The 26,125-nt window shown below is 39.5% G+C and overlaps 1 protein-coding gene across 1 annotated transcript in view; it reads left to right on the forward strand.

The window, feature by feature from the left end:
• The window catches only part of LMNTD1 (lamin tail domain containing 1), a 57,333-nt gene extending 36,108 nt beyond the window's left edge, over positions 1–21,225 (forward strand). Inside the window, exons 9-10 of the mRNA XM_066360245.1 lie at positions 18,022–18,160; positions 21,109–21,225. Of these exons, the coding sequence (XP_066216342.1) occupies positions 18,022–18,160; positions 21,109–21,225 (256 nt within the window). The remainder of the gene's footprint in view (positions 1–18,021; positions 18,161–21,108) is intronic.
• The last annotated feature ends 4,900 nt before the right edge of the window (positions 21,226–26,125 follow it).

The raw sequence follows: 26,125 nt of genomic DNA on the forward strand, positions 1-26,125 counted from the left end.
ACATTCTCCAGACAAAAAATTAACAAAGAAACAGCAGACTTAAAGGACACACTAGATCAACTGGATTTAATAGAGATCTTCAGAACCACTCACCCCAAAGCAACAGAATATACATTTTTTTTCAAGTGCTTATGGTACATTCTCTAGAATAGACCACATGCTAGCACACAAAATGAGTCTCAATAAATTTAAGATGATTGAAATCATATCAAGCTTCTTCTCAGATCACAATGGTATAAAACTAGAAATCAACTACAATAGAAAAACTGAAAAACATTCAAACACTTGGAGGCTAAATAGCATGTTATTAAATAACAAATGGATTAACAATAAGATCAAGGAAGAAATAAGAAAATTTCCTTGAAACAAATGAAAACAAATATTTGTGGGACACACTCAAAATTTGTGGGACACACAAAAGCTGATAAAAAAGTGAGTTATTGGTCAAGGATTCGTTTGGATCAATATCCTTCGCTAGTTGACATCTTTGCTGCCATAGTCCATGACTGATCTATTTTATGTTTTCTTGCCCTTATTTTCTAACCAGTCTTTTAGGTTCATCACTTGAAGTAAGAGGAAAGCTACAGCCAAGCTCTAACTTGTTGGTATTCTAGACTCTGCTGGCAAAAACGGCCTAATTTTACTGCTTCAAACAGCTTGCTGATCTTTCATGGTCCCTACGACCCATGTCTGTGTACCAGCCCTTCAGTTTTTCTCAAATTGCTCAGATGTCTAATTTCTTTCAACTCAACTCTTTTTAAAGTTTTCCTTAATCATCGTTTGTTTGTTTTTTATTCTAAAGTTTGCTTACTCTTTTAGAAGTTTACTCTTTCCATTTCTATAGCATCATTATTCTTTAGCTTCCAACTTCCTAAAATGTGGTGGTCACAACCTCCCTATTATTCTGAGAAACTTTTTTTCTCAGGCATTTCTTAATAGTACATTGGGGCCATAAAGGGATTTATTCCAACCACTTCATTTTAGAACAAAAGAAACTGAAGTCTCTACAAACAAGTTCCCAAAATTCACCTAGTAATTAACCACACAGCCAAAACAAAATCCAAGGTTTTTTTTAACTAAAAACAGAGAATCTAGCCTTGGCCCTTACTGATATAATTCCTGTTCCCAGAGGTTTTAGAGTTGTATCTACACTAGAGTTCATTTCCTCAAGTTGGTATAGACATATGCAGGGTGTAGTTGAAATGCAATGAATAGTATCTGAAATCCGCCAAAGACATTAGCAACCAGCACTTCTACAATTCAATTACCCTTTACTTTCTGTAGTCAGAAGGGAATTATACCAAATACCTAATCTGGATACGAGTTGGGAAGGAGTCATTTCATTATATACAAAAACAAGAATTTTTTGTTGTTGGTTAAAGTTGGGAAAATGTTTTGAATTCTCTCATTAAATATTGAATAACATAACCTTGGCAAAAGTTTTTAGTTTTTTATTGATTCCCTCAGTTATTACTTTGCTTAACTACTATGGTCACAAATTTGTTCATTGATCCCCTCTGTGGGAGATTCTTTGGTAGGTTTAACTTTTTTTTTTCAACACACCGTTTTGAAAAGCTTCAGTCCTCTTGAAATAATTTAATTCTGTCTTCTCTGAGCTCCCATCCCCATCTGCTGGTATCTTTAGGACTGACCATCAATGTGCCCTCAGAATATGTCTGAAACCTTTACTGGGAGCAAAATTTTACATCTATCAGTGAATGATTTCTATATTGCAGTCAGCTCCTGAGTCTGGTGGTCTGTTCACGGACAGTTGTTCAGAGATTAAATCATGATTCCGTTCTGATTGGAATTCATGATCATTCATTGGTGACTTGTAATGCTATGCACTGATATAGAATTTCACGGTTTTCCCATGAGGTAGGTAACGCTAACATTATCTCCACTTTATGGCTGAAAACAGTTTAGCTCAGATATACTCAGTCACTAAACTAAAGTCACTTACATAGTAAATGGCAGAGTTAAAACTAGAAGTCTAGCCTAAAGCCAGTGCTTTTCCACACCACTCTGTCAAGCAAGCATTGGCATTTGTTTGTCTTTGTCTTGATTGCTCCACTCCTCACTTGCCCGAAAGGAAAGACACCACACATTTCGAAGTAGGGCCAAGGAAATATATTTTTATTAAAAACAAAACGAGTTGGCTACCATGAGAATCTTAAGACTGCTTCAAACAGCAAAATGTTTTCAGGTCCTATTTCCAAAATTACAAAATGACAATTATTAGCACAAACAAAATCAAAGTTCAATCTCTGGGTCTTTGATGGCTAATCATATTTCTGTGCTATTACTAATTAAAACCATGTAGTTGTACTTGAGAGTCATAGCTCTCATAGACTCTCTTTGTTCAGTACTTTGTAAGTATTGGGCAAACAAGTTTGTAAAAAGTGTTTTTTAGGTTTGCTTGCTTGTACTGGGGCAGTGCCATTTATTCTATGGAAGGCTGCAGGGCAACAGATTGCAAATTGAAGATTGCCTTCCTGCTTGGTGAGGGGCCATTGTTTGCTATTGTTTGCTAGGGAGTACAGAGAGAGTCCAGAAGGTGAGTCCAGAGAATGAGTCTGAGTTGTGGAACCCGGACTGAGGAGAGGCATAAGAGCCCAGAGATTTTAGCTAGGCCCATTTGGCTGAGTCCTGCTGAGGCTGGTGGGGGTCTGTGAATCCAGGTGAGTCAGAAATGCTGTGAGGCTTGGAAGCCCTGCCTGTTTGCTCGTTCGCTGCCATTACAGGACTCTAATAAATGGAATAGCCTACCATTTTTTAGTTCCACAGTTCCTTTACCATCTGCTCAAATCCAATGAGAAGCTACTTGGCCATGGTGGTGACTGCTGGCCTTACAGGAAGGAATGTGTCGGAGGTCCACTATGTGACTAACCCACAGTGTAGGTAGTTGATGCCACAGAATACTACAGAAACAGAACTATCTACAAGTTCAAGTTAGAGAATTCTGGAAAATCCAGGTAATTTCCCTTTGTGTCTTCTACCTGTCATAAACTCTCAGGCTTGCTGGGAGAGATTCAAGAATCTAAGATAGATTGCACAGAGGGAAGAAAGAGCAGAGGCAGAATGGAACCTGTGATATATCACCACCACTGAGATTACATACTGGGAAGAAAGCACCAACATTGCGAACATGGGATATTCGTAGTCAGTAAAAGTTCTTATACCCAGGAAGCACTCCTGTGTATTGTCTTAGGCACTCCTATAAAGTGCTGGTGATGGAGTCCTTCCATGAACTGAGCTATGTTCACACATCTCTTACTGTTGTCCATGGTCCAAACTGGACAGTCCAAACATGGGGTGTCCTTCTAACTTTTTGAGACCCTAACAAGATATTCCAAAACAATATCTCCTCCTGGGGCCATTGTGTGTGTGTGTGTGTGTGTGTGTGTGTGTGTGTGTGTGTGTGTGTGTGTGTGTGTGAGAAAAATCAATATTTAATAACTCAGAAAGATAGGCTAATATTTTAATACATTTTAATATGAAATATCACTGTTGAGCAGATAAAATATATTATGCTCACTTTGTTAAAGATGGCGCTGCTCACATGGAAGTCCGTCGCCCAGGTGATATTAGTTGCCCTTCTTGCTTGGGATGGGTGTGATTATATTAATGTGTGTTGGGGAAGGGCTTTTTTATGCCAAAATGTTTTAAAAGGAGAGATCACGTTGTTCTGGGGAAGAGGGATTACATTCTAGGAGGATCCCATGCTAGAGGAGAGCAGAGAAAGGCCACGTGGAGAAGAGGAGGGGCAGCCAAGATGGCAGAGTGCTGAAGGAAAAGCCAGTTTGTGCAGAGTTTGTGCAGAGAGAAGGAGATGGGGACAGAGGTGAATAAGGCTGGTGAGCTAGAAACCTTTGATTCTAGGAAACTCGGATAAGTCAGTAGCTTTGTGAGCACTGAATGAGTGGCTTTTGGAGCCCAGTGTGTGTTTTTACTTGCCCGCCATGTGCAAGCTAGAATTAAAGGCAATGCCCACCAGTTCATGGCTCTGTTGTTTCACTACTGACTGTCTAAATCTAATGCGAACCTGCACTGGCCAGGCAGCTGTCATGGTGGCCATGGCTACTGGCTTTACATTTGGCGTAGTCTGTGGCAGGATTCAATACAGATTAGTATGGAGCCGCCACCACCTTTGAGCGGTGAAGTAGAGGACTGGCTGCTGTTACAGTTCCTCATGGCTGTTCTTTTGGGGACAATAGGCTGGCTGACTTTTACAGCCATGCATGAGAAAACTGGGAGTTCTGTGGAAGAGGCTGCCCAGGACCTGCAAACTGAGCAGCAGAAGGAGCTGGAGCAAATGTGGGAGAAACAGATGCTGACCCTGGAACTGGAGGAAGTGCTGGAGGAGGAGGCCGACCAGGTTTGCAAGATTTGCCTGGAAATGGAGCAGCCGTTGGAGAAGGAATCCCAGGTTCATGAGTTGCAGCTTGCCCTGGACATTGTGGAGAGCCAGCAGTGGCAGTAGGCCGGGGCTAAGGCTGGGGCTGGAGCTGCAAGGTCTGCAAAGCAGAAGGCAGAGGCAGCCCGGGGTTTGAGCCCAGCAGCGGGAGATGGTGTTTTCAGTTCGTCTTTGGAGGATGAGGAGAATCAGTATGGAGTTGTGATCCGCAGTCTCCAGAAGGTAAGAGCCCAGCAGCAAGGAATACTTACTATGTTCCTGGTAGGTCTGCAATTTTGGGACATAGGGGTGAATGCCATCATGGTCTCCAGAGCAGAGATGGAAATGCTGACTGCCATTGCCACGTGCTCCTCTTTGGGACAGTGTAAGACCTGCCAGGACAGCAAGGATGAGGGGGTTGGCTGAGGCCCCATGTGCTTAGACTGATTCCTGGACTACAACTGGAGTGGGCACTGGCTCCTTTGTTAGATGGACTTACAGATTTTGGACAATGTGAATACCCTGATGGAGTGAGGGGCAGCTTTGCTGGAAGCCCTCCCCTGCCCCGGGGAGCTTTTCCCAGGGCTAGAAAGAAGGCCAAGGACATTGTGCACTTTTGGCAAAATGCTCAGAGACTGGTGAAATGTACCTTTGTAATTGTTGAAATTGTATGGATTGTCTTGTTGTTGTAATTTGTGTAATGTGCCAAATTTCCTTGCACAGGGATGCTGGTGGTGTAGATTGTGAGTAGTAAAGTGAGCATAGGGGTGGATTGTTGGGCAGATAAAATATATTATGCTCACATTGTTAAAGATGGTGCTGCCCACATGGAATCCCATCACCCAGGTGATATTAGTTGCCCTTCTTGCTTTGGATGGGCGTGATTATATTAATGTGTGTTAGGGGATGGCTTTCGCGCCAAAAAGTTTTAAAAGGAGAGATCATGTTGTTCCAGGGGAAGAGGGATTACGTTCTAGGAAGAGCCCATGCTAGAGGAGAGCAGAGAAAAGCCATGTGGAGGAGAGGAGAGGCAGCCAAGATGGCAGAGTGCTGAAGGAGAAGCCAGTTTGTGCAGGGTTTGTGCAGAGAGAAGGAGATGGGTAACAGAGGTAACTAAGGCTAGTGAGCAGGAAACCTTTGATTCTAGGAAACTTGGATAAGTCAGTAGCTTTGTGAGCACTGAATGAGTGGCTTTTGGAGCCCAGTGTGTGTTTTTACTTGCCCACCGGAAGCAAGCTAGGATTAAAGGTTCCAGTTCATGGAACCACCAGGTCATGGCTCCGTTGTTTCATTACTGACTGTTTAAATCTAATGCGAACCTGCACTGGCCAGGCGGCTGTCATGGTGGCCATGACTACTGGCTTTACAATCACTAAAAAAGTTTTGAAAGTCTTTGAGTTAAATTTTCTGGTGTCGGCATTTTCTATCTATACTTTGTTATATATTCCTTCAACCTATGTAATAATATAATTTTCCTCGCAGTCCTCAAAGTGATGTTTCCAAAATTCTTCAGTCAATTGAAATTTCATATTGTTTCCCACAACCTTGTTTCTGTAAAATTTGTCAGACACCCTGTTCTTTGACTTCCCAGCACCACCCTTACTGTGTCACACTTAGGATGTGTGGAAGGAATAAGATGACATTAAATCCAGACTCCCCACCCTGCTGGCTCAGAAGTATTTCATAGTTTAAAGAAAACTAAATGCCTGTGTAATGTCTCTAGTTTCACTTCCAAACCATCTCTACTGGGAGGCCTGCTGCTAAACAATCTTTAAAAAGATTCAAGCCAGTTACACACAGAGAAATGAAGCTATTTTTAATTATATTTTTAAGTGTGTTACCTGGTATATTTTAATTCCAGGGTATATTTTATATCTTTAATGGAAAAAATAGTTAGGTTTTACTCAAGTACCACCAAGAAGGACATAAAGGACTGAATCAGGAGGAAGTACAAAATCTAAACAGACTGTTAGCAATGAATTTGAAGCAATCAAAAATCTCCAAATAAATGAAAGTCCAGGAGCAGATGGCTTCACAAATGAATTCTACCAAACATTCAAATAATTAATACCTATTTTTCTTAAACTATTTCAAAAAATCAAAGAGGAAGTAAAATCTCTAAGCTCATTTTATTAAGCCAGCATTACCCTGACACCAAATCCAGGGAAAGTATAGGTCAATATCCTTGATGAACATATATGCAAAAATTCTCAACAAATATTAACAAACTGGGTTCAACAATATGTTAAAAGGATTATACACCATGACGAAGTGGGGTTCATCCCAGAGATGCAAGGATGATTCAATATCTATAAATTAATCAACATGATACATCACTTTAACAAAGTAAAATATTAAAACCATATAATCATGTCACTAGAAGAAAATCTTTGGCAAAATTTAATATCCTCTTATGATAAAAAAAAAACTGTTAACAAAGTAGGTATGGAAGGAATATTTCAACATAATAAAGTCTATGTGTGACAAACCCACAGCTAATATCATGCTCAATGGTGAAAACTGAAAATTTTTTCTGTAAGATCAGAAACAAGAAAAAAATGCCCACTCTCACTACATTTATTCAACACAGTATTGGAAGACCTAGCCATGGCAATCATGCAAGAAAAAGAAAAAAAAGCAATCAAATTAGAAAGAACAAAGTAAAACTTTCATTTTTGTAGATGCATGGTACTATGTATAGAAAACCTTAAAGATTCCACCAAAAAAACTATTAGAACTAATACATGAATTGCAGAATACAGAATCAATATATGAAAATCTGTTGTTTCTAGATACCAACAAATTATCACAAGGAGAAATTAAGTAAACCATCCCATTTACAACTGAATCAAAAAGAATAAAATACCGCCCTGGCCTGTTGGCTCAGTGGTAGAGCATAGCCTGGGTGTGTGGATTTCCCAGGTTTGATTCTTGGCCAAGGCACACAGGAGAAGTTCCCATCTGCTTCTCCAGTTCCCTCCTCCTTCTCTCTATCTCTCCTTTCCCCTCTCACAGCCAAGGCTCCACTGGAGCAAGTTGGCCTGGTCACTGAGGATGGCACTATGGCCTTGCCTCAGATGCTAAAATGGCTCCAGTTGGAATGGAGCAATGGCCCCAGATGAGCAGACCACTTCTCTCTAGTGGACTTGCCAAGTAGATCCCAGTCGGGTACATGTGAGAGTCTGTCTCTCTGCCTCCCCACTTCTCACTTCAGAAAAAAAAATTGAATAAAATGCCTAGGAACCAATTCAATCAAAGAGGTGAAACATCTGTAGTCTGAAAACTACAGGCTCCGGAAGAAATTGAAAAAGTTACAAAAAAATGGAAGGATATAGCTTGCTCATGGATTGGAAGAATTAATATTGTTTAAGATGTCCTTACTGCCTAAAGTAATATACAAATTCAAAGCAATCCCTAGTAAAATACCAATGGTATTCCCCTTAAAATTAGAATACCAAATACTATAATATATATATTTGGAAGCACAAAAGACCACAGATAGCCAAATAAACTATAAGAAAGAACAAAGTAGAAGGTAACAAATGCCTTGAAATCAAACTATACTACAAAGCTGTAATAATAAAAAAGTATGGTACTGCCATAAAGACAGAATCAGAGATCAATGCAATTAAACAGAGAGGCCAAAAATAAACCCTTGCTTATATGGTTAATTTATAACAAGGAAACAAAGATAAACAATGAGGTAATTACAGCGTCTTTAATAAGTGGTGTTGGGAAAAATAGACAGATACATTCAAAAAATAAAATTTGACCACTTTCTTCATCATATACACAAATGAATTCAAAATGGATTAAAGACTTAAAAGTAAGACCTAAAACAATAAAAGATAGGAAACTCTTTGACATCTCTTTTAGCAGTATTTTTAAAATATGTCTCCTTGGGTAAGGGCAGCAAAAGGAAAAGTAAACAAATGGGACTACATAAAACTAAAAATTTTTACAAAGTAAAGGAAAGCATCAACAACAACAAAGGCAGTTTACTAAATAGGAGAAGATATTCACAAATGACACATCCAATAAAGGGTTAATATCCCAACTATAAAAGGATCTCATACAAATTAACATAAAAACCCAATTAAAAAATAGAGGACCCAAATAGACATTTCTCCAAAGAGGATATAGAGATGGCCACTGGACATATGAAACCATGCTCAACATCATTAACCCTGAGGGAAATGCAAGCTAAAACTGCAGTGTTATAACACCTCACCCTGTCAGAATGCTATTATCAAAGACAACAAATGACAAATGTTAGCAAGGATATGGAGCAAAGAGAACCCTTTTACACTTGTGGTGGGATTGTATATTTGTACTGTTACTATGGAAAACTGTAGAGATTCCTGAAAAAATTAAAAATAGACCTTCCCTATGATCCAGCAATTTCACTGTGGATATTTATTTGAGAAAAACAAAACACTAATTCAAAAAGTTATACTGCTCACAAAAATTAGGGGATATTTCAAAATGAATATGAAGCAATAAAATATCCCTTAATTTTTGTGAACAGTGTATATACACCCCATGTTTATTATAACATTACTAGTAATAGCTAATATATAGAAGTAATATAGATGTCTACCAGTAGATGAATGGATAAAGAAGATGTTATACATATAAATATATATCTAAAATATATAATGTATAAAATTTATGTTATATATAAATGTAATATTACAAAATATTACTATTACGAAATACTATTTAGCAATAATAAAGAATGAAATCTTGCCATTTGTGAAAACATGGATGGACCTAGATGGTATTATGCTAATACTGTATGCTTTTAGTTATATATGGAATCTAAAACAAACAAATGAATAAACAAAATAGAAATAGAACCGAATGAATAAATAAAATAGAAATGGACCCACAGATATAGAGAGCAAGCTGATACTTGCTAAAGTAGAGGTGGGTAAGGAGATGGAAATAAGTTAAAGAAGAAAAAAATAAGGTGCGTGAACATTTAGAAATTGGTCATTAAGCGGGTTGCCTCAGAGCCATTTTGATCTTCCTATTTAAGACCAAAAGTAGACAGTATTTGTAGGAGCCAAAGAGCTCCACACATCGTAAGTCACCATTAAAACTGTAACCCAGCCCTGGCCGGTTGGCTCAGTAGTAGAGCGTCGGTCTGGCGTGCTGAAGTCCCGGGTTCGATTCCCGGCCAGGGCACACAGGAGAGGAGCCCATCTGCTTCTCCACCCCTCCCCCTCTCCTTCCTCTCTGTCTCTCTCTTCCCCTCCTGCAGCCAAGGCTCCATTGGAGCAAAAGATGGCCTGGGCGCTGGGGATGGTTCCTTGGCCTCTGCCCCAGGCACTAGAGTGGCTCTGGTCGGGACAGAGCAACACCCCGGATGGGCAGAGCATTGCCCCCTGGTGGGAAAGCCGGGTGGATCCCGGTCGGGCGCATGCGGGAGTCTGTCTGACTGCCTCCCCGTTTCCAGCTTCAGAAAAAAAAACAAAAAACAAAAAACAAAAAAAAAACTGTAACCCAAACAAGTGCATGTTACAGAATTGAGTTGGAAGGATTTAAAAAATGAATAATTCTTTCACTTTGGCAAAACTTGAGGTATCACAGACATTATTTTCTCCCTCTAGTTATTTTTCTGCATCTATGTGTTCAAGGTCTGTTGCTTCCAGGTCTTAATTTAAGATAAGTGTGATGAAAGACTCTGAATATCTCCACTTTATACTGCTATAACAATATGATTTCACCATATTAACAGTCTGCATTATATTTCACCATGAATTGCATTTTATTTAATTTTTTTTGTCCAGGACAGTGATACCCAAGTCTAGAAAACATACGGATGCCTGACATGTCATAGCCAGCTGTCCTCACACAGGAGAGGAAGGTAGCAGCAAGAAAGAAGTGATTTCTTTTAGAAAAGATAATTCCCCAGGACTTTACCATAACCATTTCTTAAAGAAGAAGGTAGAGTTTGCGGACAAGGTAAACCATTTTTTCTTAGGCTGTTGAGAAGAAAAACACTGTTCGAAAGCAAAATCGCCACAGTCTTCATTTTGTGCACATGAAGTTCTTCAATCAGTAATTTTAGTCTTTTATACCCTGCCCACCTGTGAGGTCTACAACTTCTGTCATTTCTGCAGGTGCATTTTCCAAAAGCATCTGTTTCAGGTATTCTAAATCTTGTGGTCTCTTGAGTCACACTACACTTTGAATCTCTCTCCTAAATGTATGGATTAATTTAGCTTCCTAATGATTGACAATAATAAATGAAGTTTCTATGGAGTAAGTGGTTGGATGTTTTTAAACCTCCCTGCACTCACCTCAGATCCAGCCAAGATAATTTCATCTTCCAGCTTGTAATAGTAGGTACATGGGGTTTTTCCTGTGGATAGGAAATGAATGCCAAAGGCCAAGTATGTTTTGATTAAATAATCTGATAGATTTCCTTTTCTAGAAAATCATTCTAAAAAAACAAATAAGTAAGCATTTTTATTTCTTATTTTTTACCTTATGCTTAACCTATCAAAAGTATAAAAGTTGAGAAATAACAAAATATGTTCATTTTTAATGATTATGTTCTCTGTAGTCAGAAGGTATGATAGCTTTAATTTCTGAGAAGAAATCCTTTCTACCTATGTAACTCTGTTTAATTTAATTTGAGTTGATTTATGTGTATTCATATAGCATATACAGGAAGATGGGGCATTTATAGTCTTAAAATATAAGGAGTGGGAAAAGTAAACATTTCCCCCCATATCTATTTTTAAAAAATAAAAAAGCATATTAACCCAAAAATCAGCAGTGACCATTGAGTTTTATTTTAATGCATAGAAACACCAAGAGATTACAGATACTTTATTTTTAAAAAGTTATCTATCAAGGGATTCAAACATATACTTGTATACCAATGTTCATAGCATCATTATTCATAATAGCCAAAAGGTGAAAACAACTGAAATGTTCATCTAAAGATGAATGGATTTTTTTAAATGTGGCATATACATATAAAATAATATTATTCATCTATTAAAAAGTAAAATTTTAATATATGCTACAACATGGATTATGCTTTAAAATATTATACTATGTGAAATAAGCCAAACATAAAAAAAACATACAATAATGTTTAGTCAGGACTAGGGGCAGATAGAATAGGGAGTCATTGCTTAACAGGTATAGAATCTGTTCTCAGGATGATGAAAAGGTCCTAGTTATAGCAAGTGATGATCGTTACACAATATTGTGATTGTACTTAATGCTGCTGAATTATACACTTAAAATAGTTTAAATAGTTGGAAATAATTTCAATAACATCTGATTAGTATTTTTGAAATGAAAAAAAAAAGCGATATGTCATTCTAAAGCATCTGTGAATACATATATTGCATGACAAAATAATTTGTCATATACTTTCTGGTTTTATATAAAAAGGATTCACATTAATTTCTGCACAGTATTTCTTTTCTTTGAACACTTAGAAGTAGACTCGAACATTTTCAGAAAGTTGTCAATAACACCTATGCCACTTTGAACCGTTAAGTATGATCTTTGAATCACATGTTGGCTAATTTGTGTGGGCTGTTCTGGCTTTTTCATGGTTACTATAGAGACTTGGTAGTTATAGTGTTGTGAAGAGACTACAAGGGCATCTGAGAGTATAACTTATTTCATGGTTTGTAATTTCTTCCAGCTGTCTCCATTTTTGATTATCATGTTCACCTTGGGAATATAAACATACAACTGAAAGAGCTCTGGTAACTGTAGCCAATACACAACCTCACCCGTGACAGACTTCCCTCCCAACCTCCTTCCTGCAGAGATCTGTATAGAAACACTTGAAGAAGTGGTATAGTAAAGTTCAGATGTTTCCAATTACTCCCCTTATGAGCCAAGGTTTCCTAAATCCAAAACATATTTCAGTTCCAGTAATGTTTCTTATATTTGGAGATTGTATAGTTTCAAGAGAATTCCATCTACATATCTATGATTCATTGACACTTCATCAATAACATAAGATTTCTTCTGAGCTCTTCTTCATGATCATTTCCTTTCTGGGTGGTAAAAAATGTGGTACATTTCCAAATTGCTTTCTTTTGTGAAGAGCATTCCTAGAAAATGTGTAACCTTTTGCCTTTGCAAGAAAAAGAGAAATAAATGCTCACTGCTGGGATTTGTAGTAGATTACTTGTCAGTTATGTCACCACAGAGTGTTCTAGCATAATGCCTCCACTATCTTCCTCCTCAAGGACTGTCAGTCTCTCTCTAGAACGACGTAGTTGGGGAATAATAGACCCATCTCTGATAGTATAAATCATTACTTGTATAAATGTTAATGCTCAAGCAAGACTATTCACGGTTTGGAGCATTTTGATTTCCTAAGTTTCTCTGAATGAAAGTTATGAGATTGATCCTGTAGGCTTCAGCAGCCTTAGATAGCAGAGAGTTTCATTTTATGGCTTCAGAAATTTGATACTTCATTATTGCCCTCTGCAAGTTAGTGTCAGCGTTTGAATAATGAGCATTGTTAAATAATATTTACTGCTTAGGGAAACAAATTCATCTACAAATAGATGAACTAGATGAATTACAATGCAAAAGAAATCCAAAACTTTACCTACTGCTGAATACTCCCCAAAGGATGTAAATATTTTAAGCCCTACCCTGTACATACATTCTCTCTCTCTCTCTCTCTCTCACACACACACACACACACACACTTTATGATTTTGGCAAGGCATAGTGAAAGATATTGTGAAGGATAAACGTTGTTTTGATGATGAATTGTGTCTGGTTAATTGTTATTGGACTTTGAAGAGGAATCCAAACTTTTAGATCAGTATCGGGGCAAGAGTTCTTTTAAGGGGTAAACTCCTACTGTTGGTGCTTTATCCTTAGTCCAATAAAGGATGCATTACATTATAATCTAACCATCTGAGTAAGTTTAAAATGTACAGTAATTATATGAATTTGTGCATAAGAATAGTATAAATGGCCTGTGGTGGCACAGTGGATAAGTGGACCTGGAATGCTGAGGTCACCGGTTCAAAACCCCACACTTGCTCAGTCAAGGCACATACGAGAAGTAAAATTGGTGCTTCCCACTCCTCTCTCAGCTCCTGCCTTTCTCTCTCTCTCTCTCTCTCTCTCTCTTTTCTCTCTCTCACTTTCTCTCTCTCTCTCTCTCCTCTCTCTAAAATCAATATATAAAATCTTTAAGAAAAAAAACAAGAAAGCCTGACCTCTGGTGGCGCAGTGGATACAGCGTCAACCTGGAATGCTGAGGTGTCTGGTTTGAAACCCCAGGCTTGCCAGGTCAAGACACATTCAAGAAATAACTATGAGATGATGCTTCCCACTTCTCTCCCCCTTTCTCTCTCTCTCCTTTCTCTAAAAATAAATAAAGTCTTTAAAGCAAGGAATAATATAAATGGTTACCACTCAATTATCTATGTTTCTAAAAATACTGACTTAAAATATACCTATATACATTTGTTCATAATACATTTATATTCTTTGGAATACATTATAAGAAAAAATAAATATTTTGTTTTCTTTTTAGAGAAAATTTACCTTTTTAATATTTTACTTTTCTTAAACCGAAGACAGTTCGAGTATCTTGAATGCCATGAAATTGCCAGTTCATTGTTTATGTTTTACTACAGTTATAAGAAAGGGTAAAACTTTTGGAATTTTTTGAAAACAGTATTGTCTGTTCCAAACAGGTTATATATGTGCCTGTATTGTGATCCTGAGAAAGAGGGTAAAAGCCTTCTCTAAGAGAGGTCAATATAATTGCCAGGTAGTCAAATTTTGCCTTAATATCAGTAGATTGCGAAGGTAGTAATAATAATCTTCTTTGCCTTCTACCTGCATCACGCATCATATTTTATATTACTCAACTAATAATTGATTTGAGTTCAGGTCCAGAGGGAACATAGTAACCATGAATAGAAATACCATAGAAACTGTTTTTCAAGTCAGAGAACTACAAGGCTTTTAAGGATGAGTGTGGGTTGAGATGACATCCACCTTTAAGATGGCTCATTCACATGGCAGGCAAATTGGTGCTGACTACATCTTTATGTCCACGTTGGCCTCTCCACAAGGCAGCTTGGGCTCCCCCATGCAAGGTATCTACATTCCTATAGCAAGTGGCCTAAGAAACAAGAAGTGGAAGCTGCTTATTTCTTAAGATCTGGACACAGAAACTGGTATAGCATCACTCTGCCCTGTTCTGACTGTCAAGCAGTTTTAGAGCCTAGATTCAAGGGGAGGAAATATGGATTTCCACTTCTCAATAGGATGCCTATCAAAGGATGTTGGGGCCTTGTTTTAAAACCACCACTATTTGTAAGTTACCAGGAAAATACATACTGCTTTCCAACTTGATCTTGCCTTTTAATCTAAACTGAAAATGTCTATGCCAGTCTTAGAAAATAAAGAAAATCCTCAGTTTGAGTTGATGGACTGATAGAAGTCTGATATCTCAAAGAATCACAACAAAATAGGCAAGAAACTGTGACCCCTTATCTTTATTTGGGCTATTTTGTAAGTGTAATTAAAGCAAAGAAAAGCTGTTTGAAATGTTGCCCTGAAGCAATAATTGGCTTTAGAGATTATGAACAACCTCTTAATTTCTTGTACTACCTTTCTAGGTCTCCTAAACATCTTTCCCTCTTCCTTAAATCACGAAAACTTTTGTGGACTAGCTGGAGATATATCTTGAAAGGTTTGTAGTTATCTGTTTAGCTTGTATTTTGCAAACTTATTTTGCCCTATTGTGCATTCTGAATCATCAAATAGTTTTTGAGCATCTATTATGATATGCTAAGCACTGCAATCTTAAAAAAATGTGTGATTCATGCCTTTATGGGAGTCGTAGACCAGTGGGACATGTACTTGTAGCAAAATTATGAAAGAAGTACTACAATAATGTGAAATACAGAGTCCTGTGGGGTTTTCAGAGAATGAAGAATTCCAGATAATTGCCATGGAGATGATTTTAAAAGAAAGGACAAGAAGCTTCTGGCAAATAGAGAAAAGAAAGGCTAATCAGCACATGTAACAAATAAATGAGAGGCCTGGGTGGTTTTGAGAAATGGTCATTTATATTGGTGCGTTTAGACTATGGAATGAAAGAAGGAACAGGAAATGAGGCTAGAACAGTAGATTAGGCCAAATCATGAGCTTTGTGTTCTGGGCCAAGTGTTTAAACTTGCCCCACATGTTAGAAAGGGAAATAGTAATTCTAGATTCTCTTTTGGAATTAGACCGCAAGAGATGGAGATAGAATTTGTTCCATTATAATGTGGTTATTTTTCTAAGAAACCTCAACTTTTCCAAATTTGCTTTTTATAAGACTTGTTCTTTAAAAAAGAAAGAAACAGAATAAAGACTTTAATAGAGTACAATATTTCTAACTACACATATGCAATGATAAAACCTAAAAATCAATGAGCAAGTGTGGTATTTAATCACCTCTAGCTTTAGCTTCCAAGTAAAAGTCTGTCTTTGCCATCAGCATCAGCCTCTTAAAATGATTACCTTCAGCATCTACAGGTACAACAAAGCATGCAATCAAAGAAGACCACCATGGTTTGTTGATAAGTTCCCTACTCCCTGCTCGATATTCAATGTTAAGCCAGTATCAATCTGTACAGTGTAACTCATGTTCCCTAATTAATAAAGGACATATTATCCCATCTCCATTATGAAAACATAGTATTGGGAAGTTGCCATGTTCAAGGAGCTGTCTCAGGAAGTGAGGAAGGTATCCTATTAAGGGGAAATGTTGGAGTTGTGGACCTCAGTTGAAAAGTTGAATTATTGTAAGCACACATTATAAAAACATCAGGCAAAAATTCTTGGGGGATGAAGAGATATTCCAATTTTAAAAAGACCTTTGAAAAGTGTGCTAATAAGATTGATCAATATGCTTTTCAAAGCCTGTCCCAATAGTTTTGCCAATGTGAAAATCTGCACCACCAAGCTCACAGTGTTCACTGCTCAAGATCATGCAACAACTCTTACTGCCTATAGTCTGAACTCTAAACTGAATTCTAAAGGACGAGTCTTCTGGTTGATATCGGGTCACATTATTTCTCTCCTATATTGTCACAATTACTATCTTAAATAGCACCTCATTTTTATGTGAATTGTCATTTCCCTAAATGTTCCTAAGGACTCCAGTTATTCTACCCCCATTATAAGAATCTGCCCCCCAATCTCGCATCTAACAATATCTCTGGGTTGTTGACTGTCACTAGTGACCTGCTGCTGAATTCTCCATGAGCCATTCCAGTCTTGCCTTTTGCATGTACTGTCCTTTCCCTGTATCACATTACTACCCAGAATTCTCTGTACCCCAAAGCACTTCCTGCACAGGGCTCTATGTGTCCAGCATACATTGACTTAGGGCAACAGAGAAGATTTATGTCCTGCAGTCTACAGCATGGCAAATAACTTAGAATTGAACTTTCTGAGGTTTTTCAGGCAATCTTATCTCTGAGTACTTCTTGTAATGCTGGTGGGCAAGGTCAGGCAGGTCCATATTGGATTTGGGCAGAGCCCAAAAGCATTGGGTCGTTCCGTTTAATAGAGCCTCACAATGGCAGACAAACACACAGGCCGGGGGAACCTCTTCTCAGGCAAACAAACAGCAAAATGGCCCCTCACAGTGGTGGGCAGGCAATCTGCCATCTGCAATTTTCCATCTTTCTCTAGCATAAGCACCCATAGCCTTACATAGACCATACCCACAAGGCACAGCCACGCACTCACGCACCAATCAGGCAAAGTGCTTGCAGCTGGTAAGCCCGCGAGCCAGCCTAACAAAGCTGTCCCACACTTCTCAAGGACTTTTCCTTCATATAAAGCATGTGGCTCCATCAATCTTCCTTCTTAGCCCTATTTCCTTAGATTCATGGTTCAGTTCTGACTCTCCATTCAACCCTCCACCACACTTGACTTCCTGGTTACTTCTCTTATGCTAAGTTAATCTTTCTAGCTTTTTTGGTTCAAGTGACTGTGGGGCAACTGTGTTGGGCTTGCTTGTGGGGATACCAGCTGCAAGCACTTTACTTAATTAGTGCATGGGCATGTGGCAGAGTCATGTGTGCATAGCTTATATAAGGCTATGGATGCTTGTGCTTGAAAGAGATGAGAGACGGGGGATTGTGGATGCACAGATTGCCTGCCCACCACTGTGAGGGGCCATTTTGCTGTTTGTTTGCCTGAGAGGCGGTTTCTCCTGCCTGTGTGCTTGTCTGCCGTTGTGAGATTTTATTAAATGGTAATGGCCCAATGCTTTTTGTCTCCACAGTTTCTCTACCATCTTCCCGAATCCAATGTGGACCTGCCTGGTTTTGGCCACTGTCATTACAGTGACTCTTCCAAAGAGAATGCTAACTTTAGATGTATTAAGGAATGTCTTCTGCACACTACATTATACCCATTGATCTCTTCTCCAATCAGCATTTTACTTTATCAGCATAAAATAATAAAATGTTATTTGGTTTCATTCCCTAATAATTTCACTTGAAAATTATGTATATAGAAAGAAAAAGAAAAAAGTTATTGAGCACCTACCTTCCACCAGCCATTGAACTGGATGCTTTATGTTTTTATTTTATTCTCAGGCAACACTGGGCCCCCAACACCAGCCCGCAGCTAGAGCTCAGTCACAGCTGCTCCACTGACATCAGGCCAAGTGCTCTACAGCTCACCTTGGCCACTTGTCTATTTAACTGTCACAAAGGCATGCAACTTCGCTTATCGGTAGTCTGGAGGATCACCTAGGAGCTTCTTTGAAATCTATCACCTTCAATCCACCATACACCTACTCAAGTAGAATCCTCATTTTTAATTCTATCCCTAGGTGGCCAGTAGGCACATCAAAGAGAGGAACTAGAGTACTCAGGATGTTGCCGAAACCCAGAAAGTTCACTAATACTCATCGGTTAAGGACTGTGTTCAGCTAGGACTGTGGCTCAGCGTAACAGGGTGTGGATGACGCAGTATCCCCAGAAGAAAAAGCACAGTAGTTTACTAGTGCAAAAGTAAAGAGAAAGGAAAGGCTTCAGTTCTGAATTTAAGCTATTTTCAAAAACTTAAGTGATTTTCATGTTTCTAGTTCTCTCTCGTTACCCCATAAAATCAAGTTCCCTTTTTTCCAAACCTTAGGTGTGCTTCTTTTTTAACTTTTATGAATTTATTCACTGCAGCTAGATAATAGATTTATTTGTCTATTGAAAACTAAAGAATAGTCACCTTGTTAAGATTTGTAATGGCCAAGTGTTTCAGAGATGATGTCTATGAAGGAGTTATTACAGTTTAAACTTCACTGATGTCGGCCTAGCGTGCGGAGGACCCGGGTTCGATTCCCGGCCAGGGCACACAGGAGAAGCGCCCATTTGCTTCTCCACCCCTCCGCCGCGCTTTCCTCCCTGTCTCTCTCTTCCCCTCCCGTAGCCGAGGCTCCATTGGAGCAAAGATGGCCCGGGCGCTGGGGATGGCTCTGTGGCCTCTGCCTCAGGCGCTGGAGTGGCTCTGGTCGCAACATGGCGATGCCCAGGATGGGCAGAGCATCGCCTCCTGGTGGGCAGAGCATCGCCCCTGGTGGGCGTGCCGGGTAGATCCCGGTTGGGCGCATGCGGGAGTCTGTCTGACTGTCTCTCCCTGTTTCCAGCTTCAGAAAAATGAAAAAAAAAAAAAAAAAAAAAAAAAAGTATAAACTTCACTGAAAAAACTTTATGAACATAAGCCCTCTTTGAACTTGCCAAAGGTTGGTTTTCCTAGATCTTCAGCCAGTAACAAAAAGTACTATAGATGTCTGTCATTATCCATAATGTTTCTTTGCTAGCTGTAGATTTGTTTCCTTGTCTCTTGCTATCTAAAAAGGAGAGATAAAAAAGAAAATGAAATAGAGTTACATGTTATAGTCTTGTTCAAAACCTTTAAATGATAAACAAATTGGGGGTCAGAGGATCACAGAGCTCATAAAGATATTTGGGGAACTGGTTTTTATTTAAACTCAAATGGTTTAAAAAGAAACTAAACTTCCTAGTTTCCTTTAGATTTTATCTGCAAAGTTTTTATAGTCTCTGGTATAAAAACAAATCTTTCTTATATGTTACTTCAAATTAAATTAATACATTTATAGCTACATCATAAAGATTTTGAAAGCTATAGGAATAAGTATACTTGAAATCAATATTTGTAATCTTCACATTCTGGCTTTTTTTTCCTTTCTATTTTTCAATAATATCATTGAATTTTCTCTTGTCATTTTACTATAAGCATAGTCCATGTTGCTTTAGAGTCTTCATAACTATTTAAAATGGTCATTGGGTCAAATTTTATTAGTTATCTATTCACCTATGGGACATTTAAATTTTCTAAGTGTTTTCTATTGTAAACAGTGTTTCAAGAAATACATTAAAAATCTGTAGTTACAAAATAGTCATGGGAATGTAAAGTACAGTACAGGGAATATAGTCAATAATATTGTAATAACTGTATATGAGTACTGAAAATATCAGGGGATCACTTGGTAAAGTATATGACTGTCTATGCTGTACACCTGAAACTAACTTGAATGTAATCTATAATTGAAAAATAAAATTAAAAAACATACATGTGGGGCAGCCATGTCAGGCTTGCTCGCGAGTGAACCAGCTGCAAATACTTTACCTGATTAGTGCGTGAGCACATGGCAGAGGCTCGTGTGCATAGATTATACAAGGCTATGGTTGTTTCCCCTGGACCATGATTCTCCCAGGTCACTCTCTCACCACCCTGAGATGCGATTTTCTTTGCTCCCTTGCCCTTACTGCGAATGGTAGATTTTCCTTTGTTCATTAGCTCTTTCACTTTTGTTGTTTATTTGCTTGTCTGTCTTTGTGAGCCTCCAATAAATGAGAATGGCCTGACACTTTCCTGCTCTGCAGTTTCTCTACCATCTGCCTGAATCTGCTTGTGGCAACAGACAGCACACTCATCCTCCACCTGCCTGGCCTCGGCCACCGGCATTACAATACATATTCATGCATATTGCTTTTCTATACATTGGATTATTTAGTGTCCAAAAAGGCTACTGAATATATTTATAATAATAATAGTAAGTAATTTAGAATTTAATTGAAAACTCTAATTGAAAAAAATATGAATATTTTCTAAATCTGACTTCCCTAATCTCAATGCCCCCCAATTTTTCTTTTATTTCTAGGGGGGAAAATAAAACAAAAAGTAACCATCTCAGCAACAACTACTTTTACTTTTTTTCTGTTACCTGGCATGTTTGAGGTTAATTCCCTTCCTGGTTGGATCTTGCTCTGTGTAAAAAGCCTTTAGGGTTAGTCAGTCCAGTTATAATACTATTTAGCCCTTCAGACGATGTCAGCAAAGAAATGTCTTAACCACAAGGTTAAATGGTTAGAATTCTGGGGCAGCTGTGTTAGGCTTGCTGGCAGGGTTAACAGCTGCAAGCACTTTGCCTGATTAGTGAGTGAGCACATGGCTGCTCCATGTGTGTATGGCCTATATGAGGCTATGGGTGCTTGCTCTCAAGAGAAATGGGGGATTACGGGTGGCGATTGTCTGCCCGCCACTGTGAGGGGCCATTTTGCTGTTGGTTTGCCTGAGAGGTGGTTTCTCCTGCCTGGGTGCTTGTCCGCCATTGTGAGACTTTATTAAACGGAATGGCCCAACCCTTTCTGGATTTGCAGTTTCTCTACCATTTGCCCAAATCCAATGTAGATCTGCCTGGCTTTGGCCACCGGCATTACATCTGGCATAGTGGGCAGGGTTTGGAGCAGATTAGTAGGCACCGCCAACACCCTTGAGGAGTGCAATAAAGGAGTGGCTGTTCCTGGTGGCTCTCCTGGTGGGGACCGTGGGCTGGGTGTTTTTTACTACCCTGTGAGAAAAAACCAACAGCTCTGTGTGAGGAGCTGAGCGAGGTCGAAACCTCCAGGATGAGCTGCATACTGAGCGCCAATGATGGCGTGAACTAGAGTGAGAGCTGGAGAGGGTGTCCGAACAGGTCTGAGAGCTGCAATGTGAGGTGCGGGCTGAGCGCCAATGGTGCCTGGAACTGAAGCAGTCTCTAGACAAAGAGTTACGGGTTCACGAGTTGCAGATTGCCCTTGAAGCAGAATGTTGGCAGCGACAGCTGTTGGAGAAACAACTGCAGGTTCAGGAGCTCCAGAGTCAGCTTCAGGCCAAGAGCAGGCAGCTGCAGGGGCTGAAGATGGAGCTGCATTCCTGACAGCAGAGCGGCTCTGAGTTGGTGGGAGCAGGTGTTTCCTACTCTTCTGAGAGGAAGGCTCAGGCTACAACTGCCATCCTCAGACTCAGAGGCCAGCTGGTGCTCACCCAAAAGGTAAAGACCTACTAGCCAAGAGTCCCTCAGGGCCAACCACAGCCTCCTCACCAGGTAGTGGAGCACTCTGTGGTCTGGCCCTACACCCAGGCAGAGCTGATGGAGTTGGGGGTGAAATTCAGGCAGAAACCCACTGAGCCCCTGTTCGCCTGCTTGCTGTGGCTGCGGGACATTGGGGTGGTTGGCATCATGCTGTCTGGAACAGAGATGGACTGTAAGGTTATGAGGGCTGCTGCTTATGCTCCCCCCACCCCACTAGCAAGAGAAATGAGCCTGCTAAAGTTACCTGAACACAGATGTGGGCAGATTTGATTGTGGCCGGGGCAGATTGAGAGAAATTAGATGGCAACCCTAATAAAGTCTTATTGGAGCTTTGGCAGCAGCTTGAGTCAGAACAGAGGTTCCAGCTGCTGATAAAGCAGGGGAAGTGAGTGGCTCCAGCATCTGACAGGAAGATGGCTGGTGTTCAGGTTACAGGATCCCCAAGACCCATTGTCCCAGTTTGAATAGGGGGAAGGGTGAGGGACCCATCTGACAAGGATGGCCGGGTACCAGAGGCCCCATGTGAAATTGGCAATCCACTGGTCCCCTTCTAATGTGCAGCAGGTGTTGGCATTAGAAGGTAATAGGTATTTTTTTTATAGTAGTAGCAGCTAAGAGAACTAACTGTTAAGGTGACACAGGCTTTGAATCTGTTTGACCCCGCCAGGCCCTGTGAGCTTGTTGAGAGGTTTGGATGGGCTTGTGGCAACATACAGCACATTATGGAAAGGTACTGAGGTCATTAATAAAGAGTTGTATGGCTAGTTGCCTGTAATGGACATTTACCTTGGTGATTCGCAGAGACAGCTGGGCTATCATGAACTGACTCTTGAACTGCAGCCAGAGTGGGGCACCAGCTCCCTTGATGGATGGACGCGTCACTCGTGGACAGTACTATGAGAGACCCTGATGGGGGTGGGGGACATGGCATCTGTGTCCTCCTGCACTAGTTCTCATCCAGTTGCAGAGGTGCACCAAAGAAATTTTATGGCTTCCATGGACACCGCCCTGGAATATACAAGCCCTCCCACGTACCATGGAGTAGGGGCTAGAGAAGAGCCTCCAGTTTACACCTTGGGCAGAGTGCTCAGGGAGACATGCGAAGGGCACTTTTGTAATTGTTGAGTAACTTTTGCTGTCGTTGTAGTCTCTGTTTCCTGTTGTATAGACTGTGAAGTGAGCAACCCTAAAGGGGTGGAATGTGGGGCAGCTGTGTTAGGCTTGCTCACTGGTTTACCAGCTGCAAGCACTTTGCCTGATTGGTGTGTAAGTGCATGACTGTACCTCGTGTGTGTGGTCTATGTAAGGCTATGGGTGCTTGCTCTCAAGAGAGATGGGAGATTGTGGACAGCTGATTGCCTGCCCACCACTGTGAGGGGTCATTTTGCAGTTTGTTTGCCTGAGAGGTGGTTTCCCCTGCCTGTGTGCTTGTCCGCCATTGTGAGACTTTATTAAACAGAATGGCCCAATGCTTTCCGGCTCCACAGCTTCTCTAGCATCTGCCCAAATCCAATGTGGACGTGCCTGGCCTCGGCCACCAGCATTACACCCATTAACTCTTCATTCTTAGAGGACCACACTGGTATATCTTATATCTATTTAATTCTCTGCTGTTTGTCTTTTATCTCTTAAGGGGCATGTCAAAATCCAAGGGGGAAACATTCTCAAACAGATGATGAACAAATGCTTTAAAGTTATGAAAAGAAGATTAGTGAACTGTGTGGCAGTAGTTTTGCAAAGATGTTTCACTGCTTTGAAAACCTTAGAGACTTGGCCATGCTAGACGGGCATTGTTAGTGATCACACACTGTGAGCGCAATGTGGGAGGGTAGCTCTCTGTGAACACGGAACTTCCGGGCCTCAGAGTGCTGCTGATGAGTGATTAATTTAATTGTGAACAGCTGTTTTCTGTCTGTGCCTCTTCAGGAGAGGGGGGCGAACATGCACATCACCCAGCGCAGGCTCCAGGTGGATGGAGTTCAGTTAGCACGCTGTGCTGGCGCTGGAGACCTGACAGGGGCGTTTACTGGAAAAACTGGAATTGTGATAGATTCCACATTACTTCCTGTGTCTTCATTTTAGTAGGAGAACACTTTTCTCTGCCTCTTGAATTTTACTACTAATTCTTTCCTGAAAACATGAGCAAAACTTCTGTCCAAAATTTAACTAATTTTGTTCATAAGGAAAAGGGATACCCCCAACTCATTGTCAAAAAGCATCATGAGGCAATATTTAAATATTAATAGTTCCTTATTGGAGCAGTGAAATTTGTGTTATATCCTGAGTTTTAATTTTTTTTTCTTATGAAAGTAGATTGCTTTAGAACAAGGTAGTCAACCTTTTTATACCTACCGCCCACTTTTGTATCTCTGTTAGTAGTAAAATTTTCTAACTGCCCACCGGTTCAGTTCCACAGTAATGGTGATTTATAAAGTAGGGAAGTCACTTTACTTTATAAAATTTATAAAGCAGAGTTACAGCAAGTTAAAGCATATAATAATAATTACTTACCAAGTACTTTATGTCAAATTTTCGCTAAGTTTGGCAGAATAAATCTTTATAAAACAACTTACTATAGTTAAATCTATCTTTTTATTTATACTTTGGTTGCTCCGCTACCGCCCATCATGAAAGCTGAAACTAGTGGGCGGTAGGGACCAGGTTGACTACCACTGCTTTAGAACTTCAAAATTAAATTATTGATTTGTTATAACTGTAAAATAATTACTAGAAAATGTAAAACTGAAGATAATGGAGACTATTGAGGCTAATGTGGTTTGGGGATTGATATGTAGTGTTAAGGTACTTAGTCTCAAAATGTTACCCTTTGTTGACTCAGCCAGTTTATCACTTTATTCATAACTATCACATTTACTGCTGACGGTTATGGCCTAAAGATTAGAATATGAGAAATTATTTTCTGTTGTTTATTTTGCCTCCATTTTATTCTTATACTTATTCTGAACTGTTTTCCAAATTATTTCACTTCTATCTAATCATCTATAATCAGCTATCTTCCATTATCAAAATGGAAAATACTAATGAGGAGACTTGGGTTTTCATAAAACATATTACTTGATTTAGGGCTTTAAATAGAAACCCAGAGGAATTTGCTTTCAATTTTCTAGATAGATAGATAGATAGATAGATAGATAGATAGATAGACAGATGATAGACAGATAGATAAAGGATACATACATACATAGAAAGAAATAATATATTAATATATGTTGGTAACTTAAGTATGTATCCACTGACCTATTAAATAAACTATGTGATTACTTAGGTTTTGATTTGAAGAAGTTTTAAGAAATCTGACTGTTAAGAATTTCTTTACTGTCATACCAGATTCTTTTTTTAGGGTTTAAATGATTTCTATTAGGATTTGGCTTTCATTTATCCAGACACAATTTAGCCATAATGAGTTCTTGATTTTACAGGACTACCCTGATTTCAAATCATTGTTCTGTTGTCTTTGAATTATCAAAATGTCTCCCCAAAAATGAAGCATAAGTGCTCCAACTCTATGTCTCTGGTTGCACAGAAATCTGAAAGTGACTTATAAATATCAGATCAATTTTTTGTTTGGAAAGTACTCTGATCATTGTACACATATCTAAAAGTAATATATTAAGCTTTTTGAAAGCATTATATTCAGCATAGAATTACTGTCTGCTCTGTCATTGTCATTGAGGGACTATTCTCAATGCTAGAGGTATCCTGGACCAGGGCAGGGGGCAAGAAACAGACAAAAATTTCTACCTTCACAGAGTTTATATTTTAGTGGCAAAAAACTAACAATGAACAAAATAACTACATTAATATAGCATGTTAGAAAGTGGTGGTGTGTTGGAAAACAAACCAGGAAGGTGTTAGGGGAATTCTGGAGTGGGTTTATAATTTCAAATAGGTTGCACAGGGAACGTGTCACCTAGAAGGTGACATTTCAGCCCATTCTGAGGAATATGGGGGAACAAGCCACATGGACACATAGAGGACAGAGTTTTAGCCCTTGAGGTGGCAAGCACAGAGACTCCGGGTAGAAGGGTACCTGGTGTGTACAGGGAACAGGAAAGAGCATCACTGAAACTGGCGGGTGTGTGAGGAGAGCAGAATGGCACAGAGGCAAGGGGTTGAGCCATGTGGAATAAATTACCTTGGTGCCTAAGGACTCTTGATTTTAAAGAATTTCACAAGCCTCAGATCTTTGGGCAACAAAGTAGATGAGTTGTGAAGTAGGGGCTCTCTAGCCCATGGTTGACCAACATGGATCAATGGCAGCTCAATGGCTCAGCTATAACTTGCCTGTTATTTGTTGA

This window comes from Saccopteryx leptura, chromosome 1 (assembly GCF_036850995.1).
Source record: "Saccopteryx leptura isolate mSacLep1 chromosome 1, mSacLep1_pri_phased_curated, whole genome shotgun sequence".
Classification (NCBI taxonomy): Eukaryota; Metazoa; Chordata; class Mammalia; order Chiroptera; family Emballonuridae; genus Saccopteryx; species Saccopteryx leptura.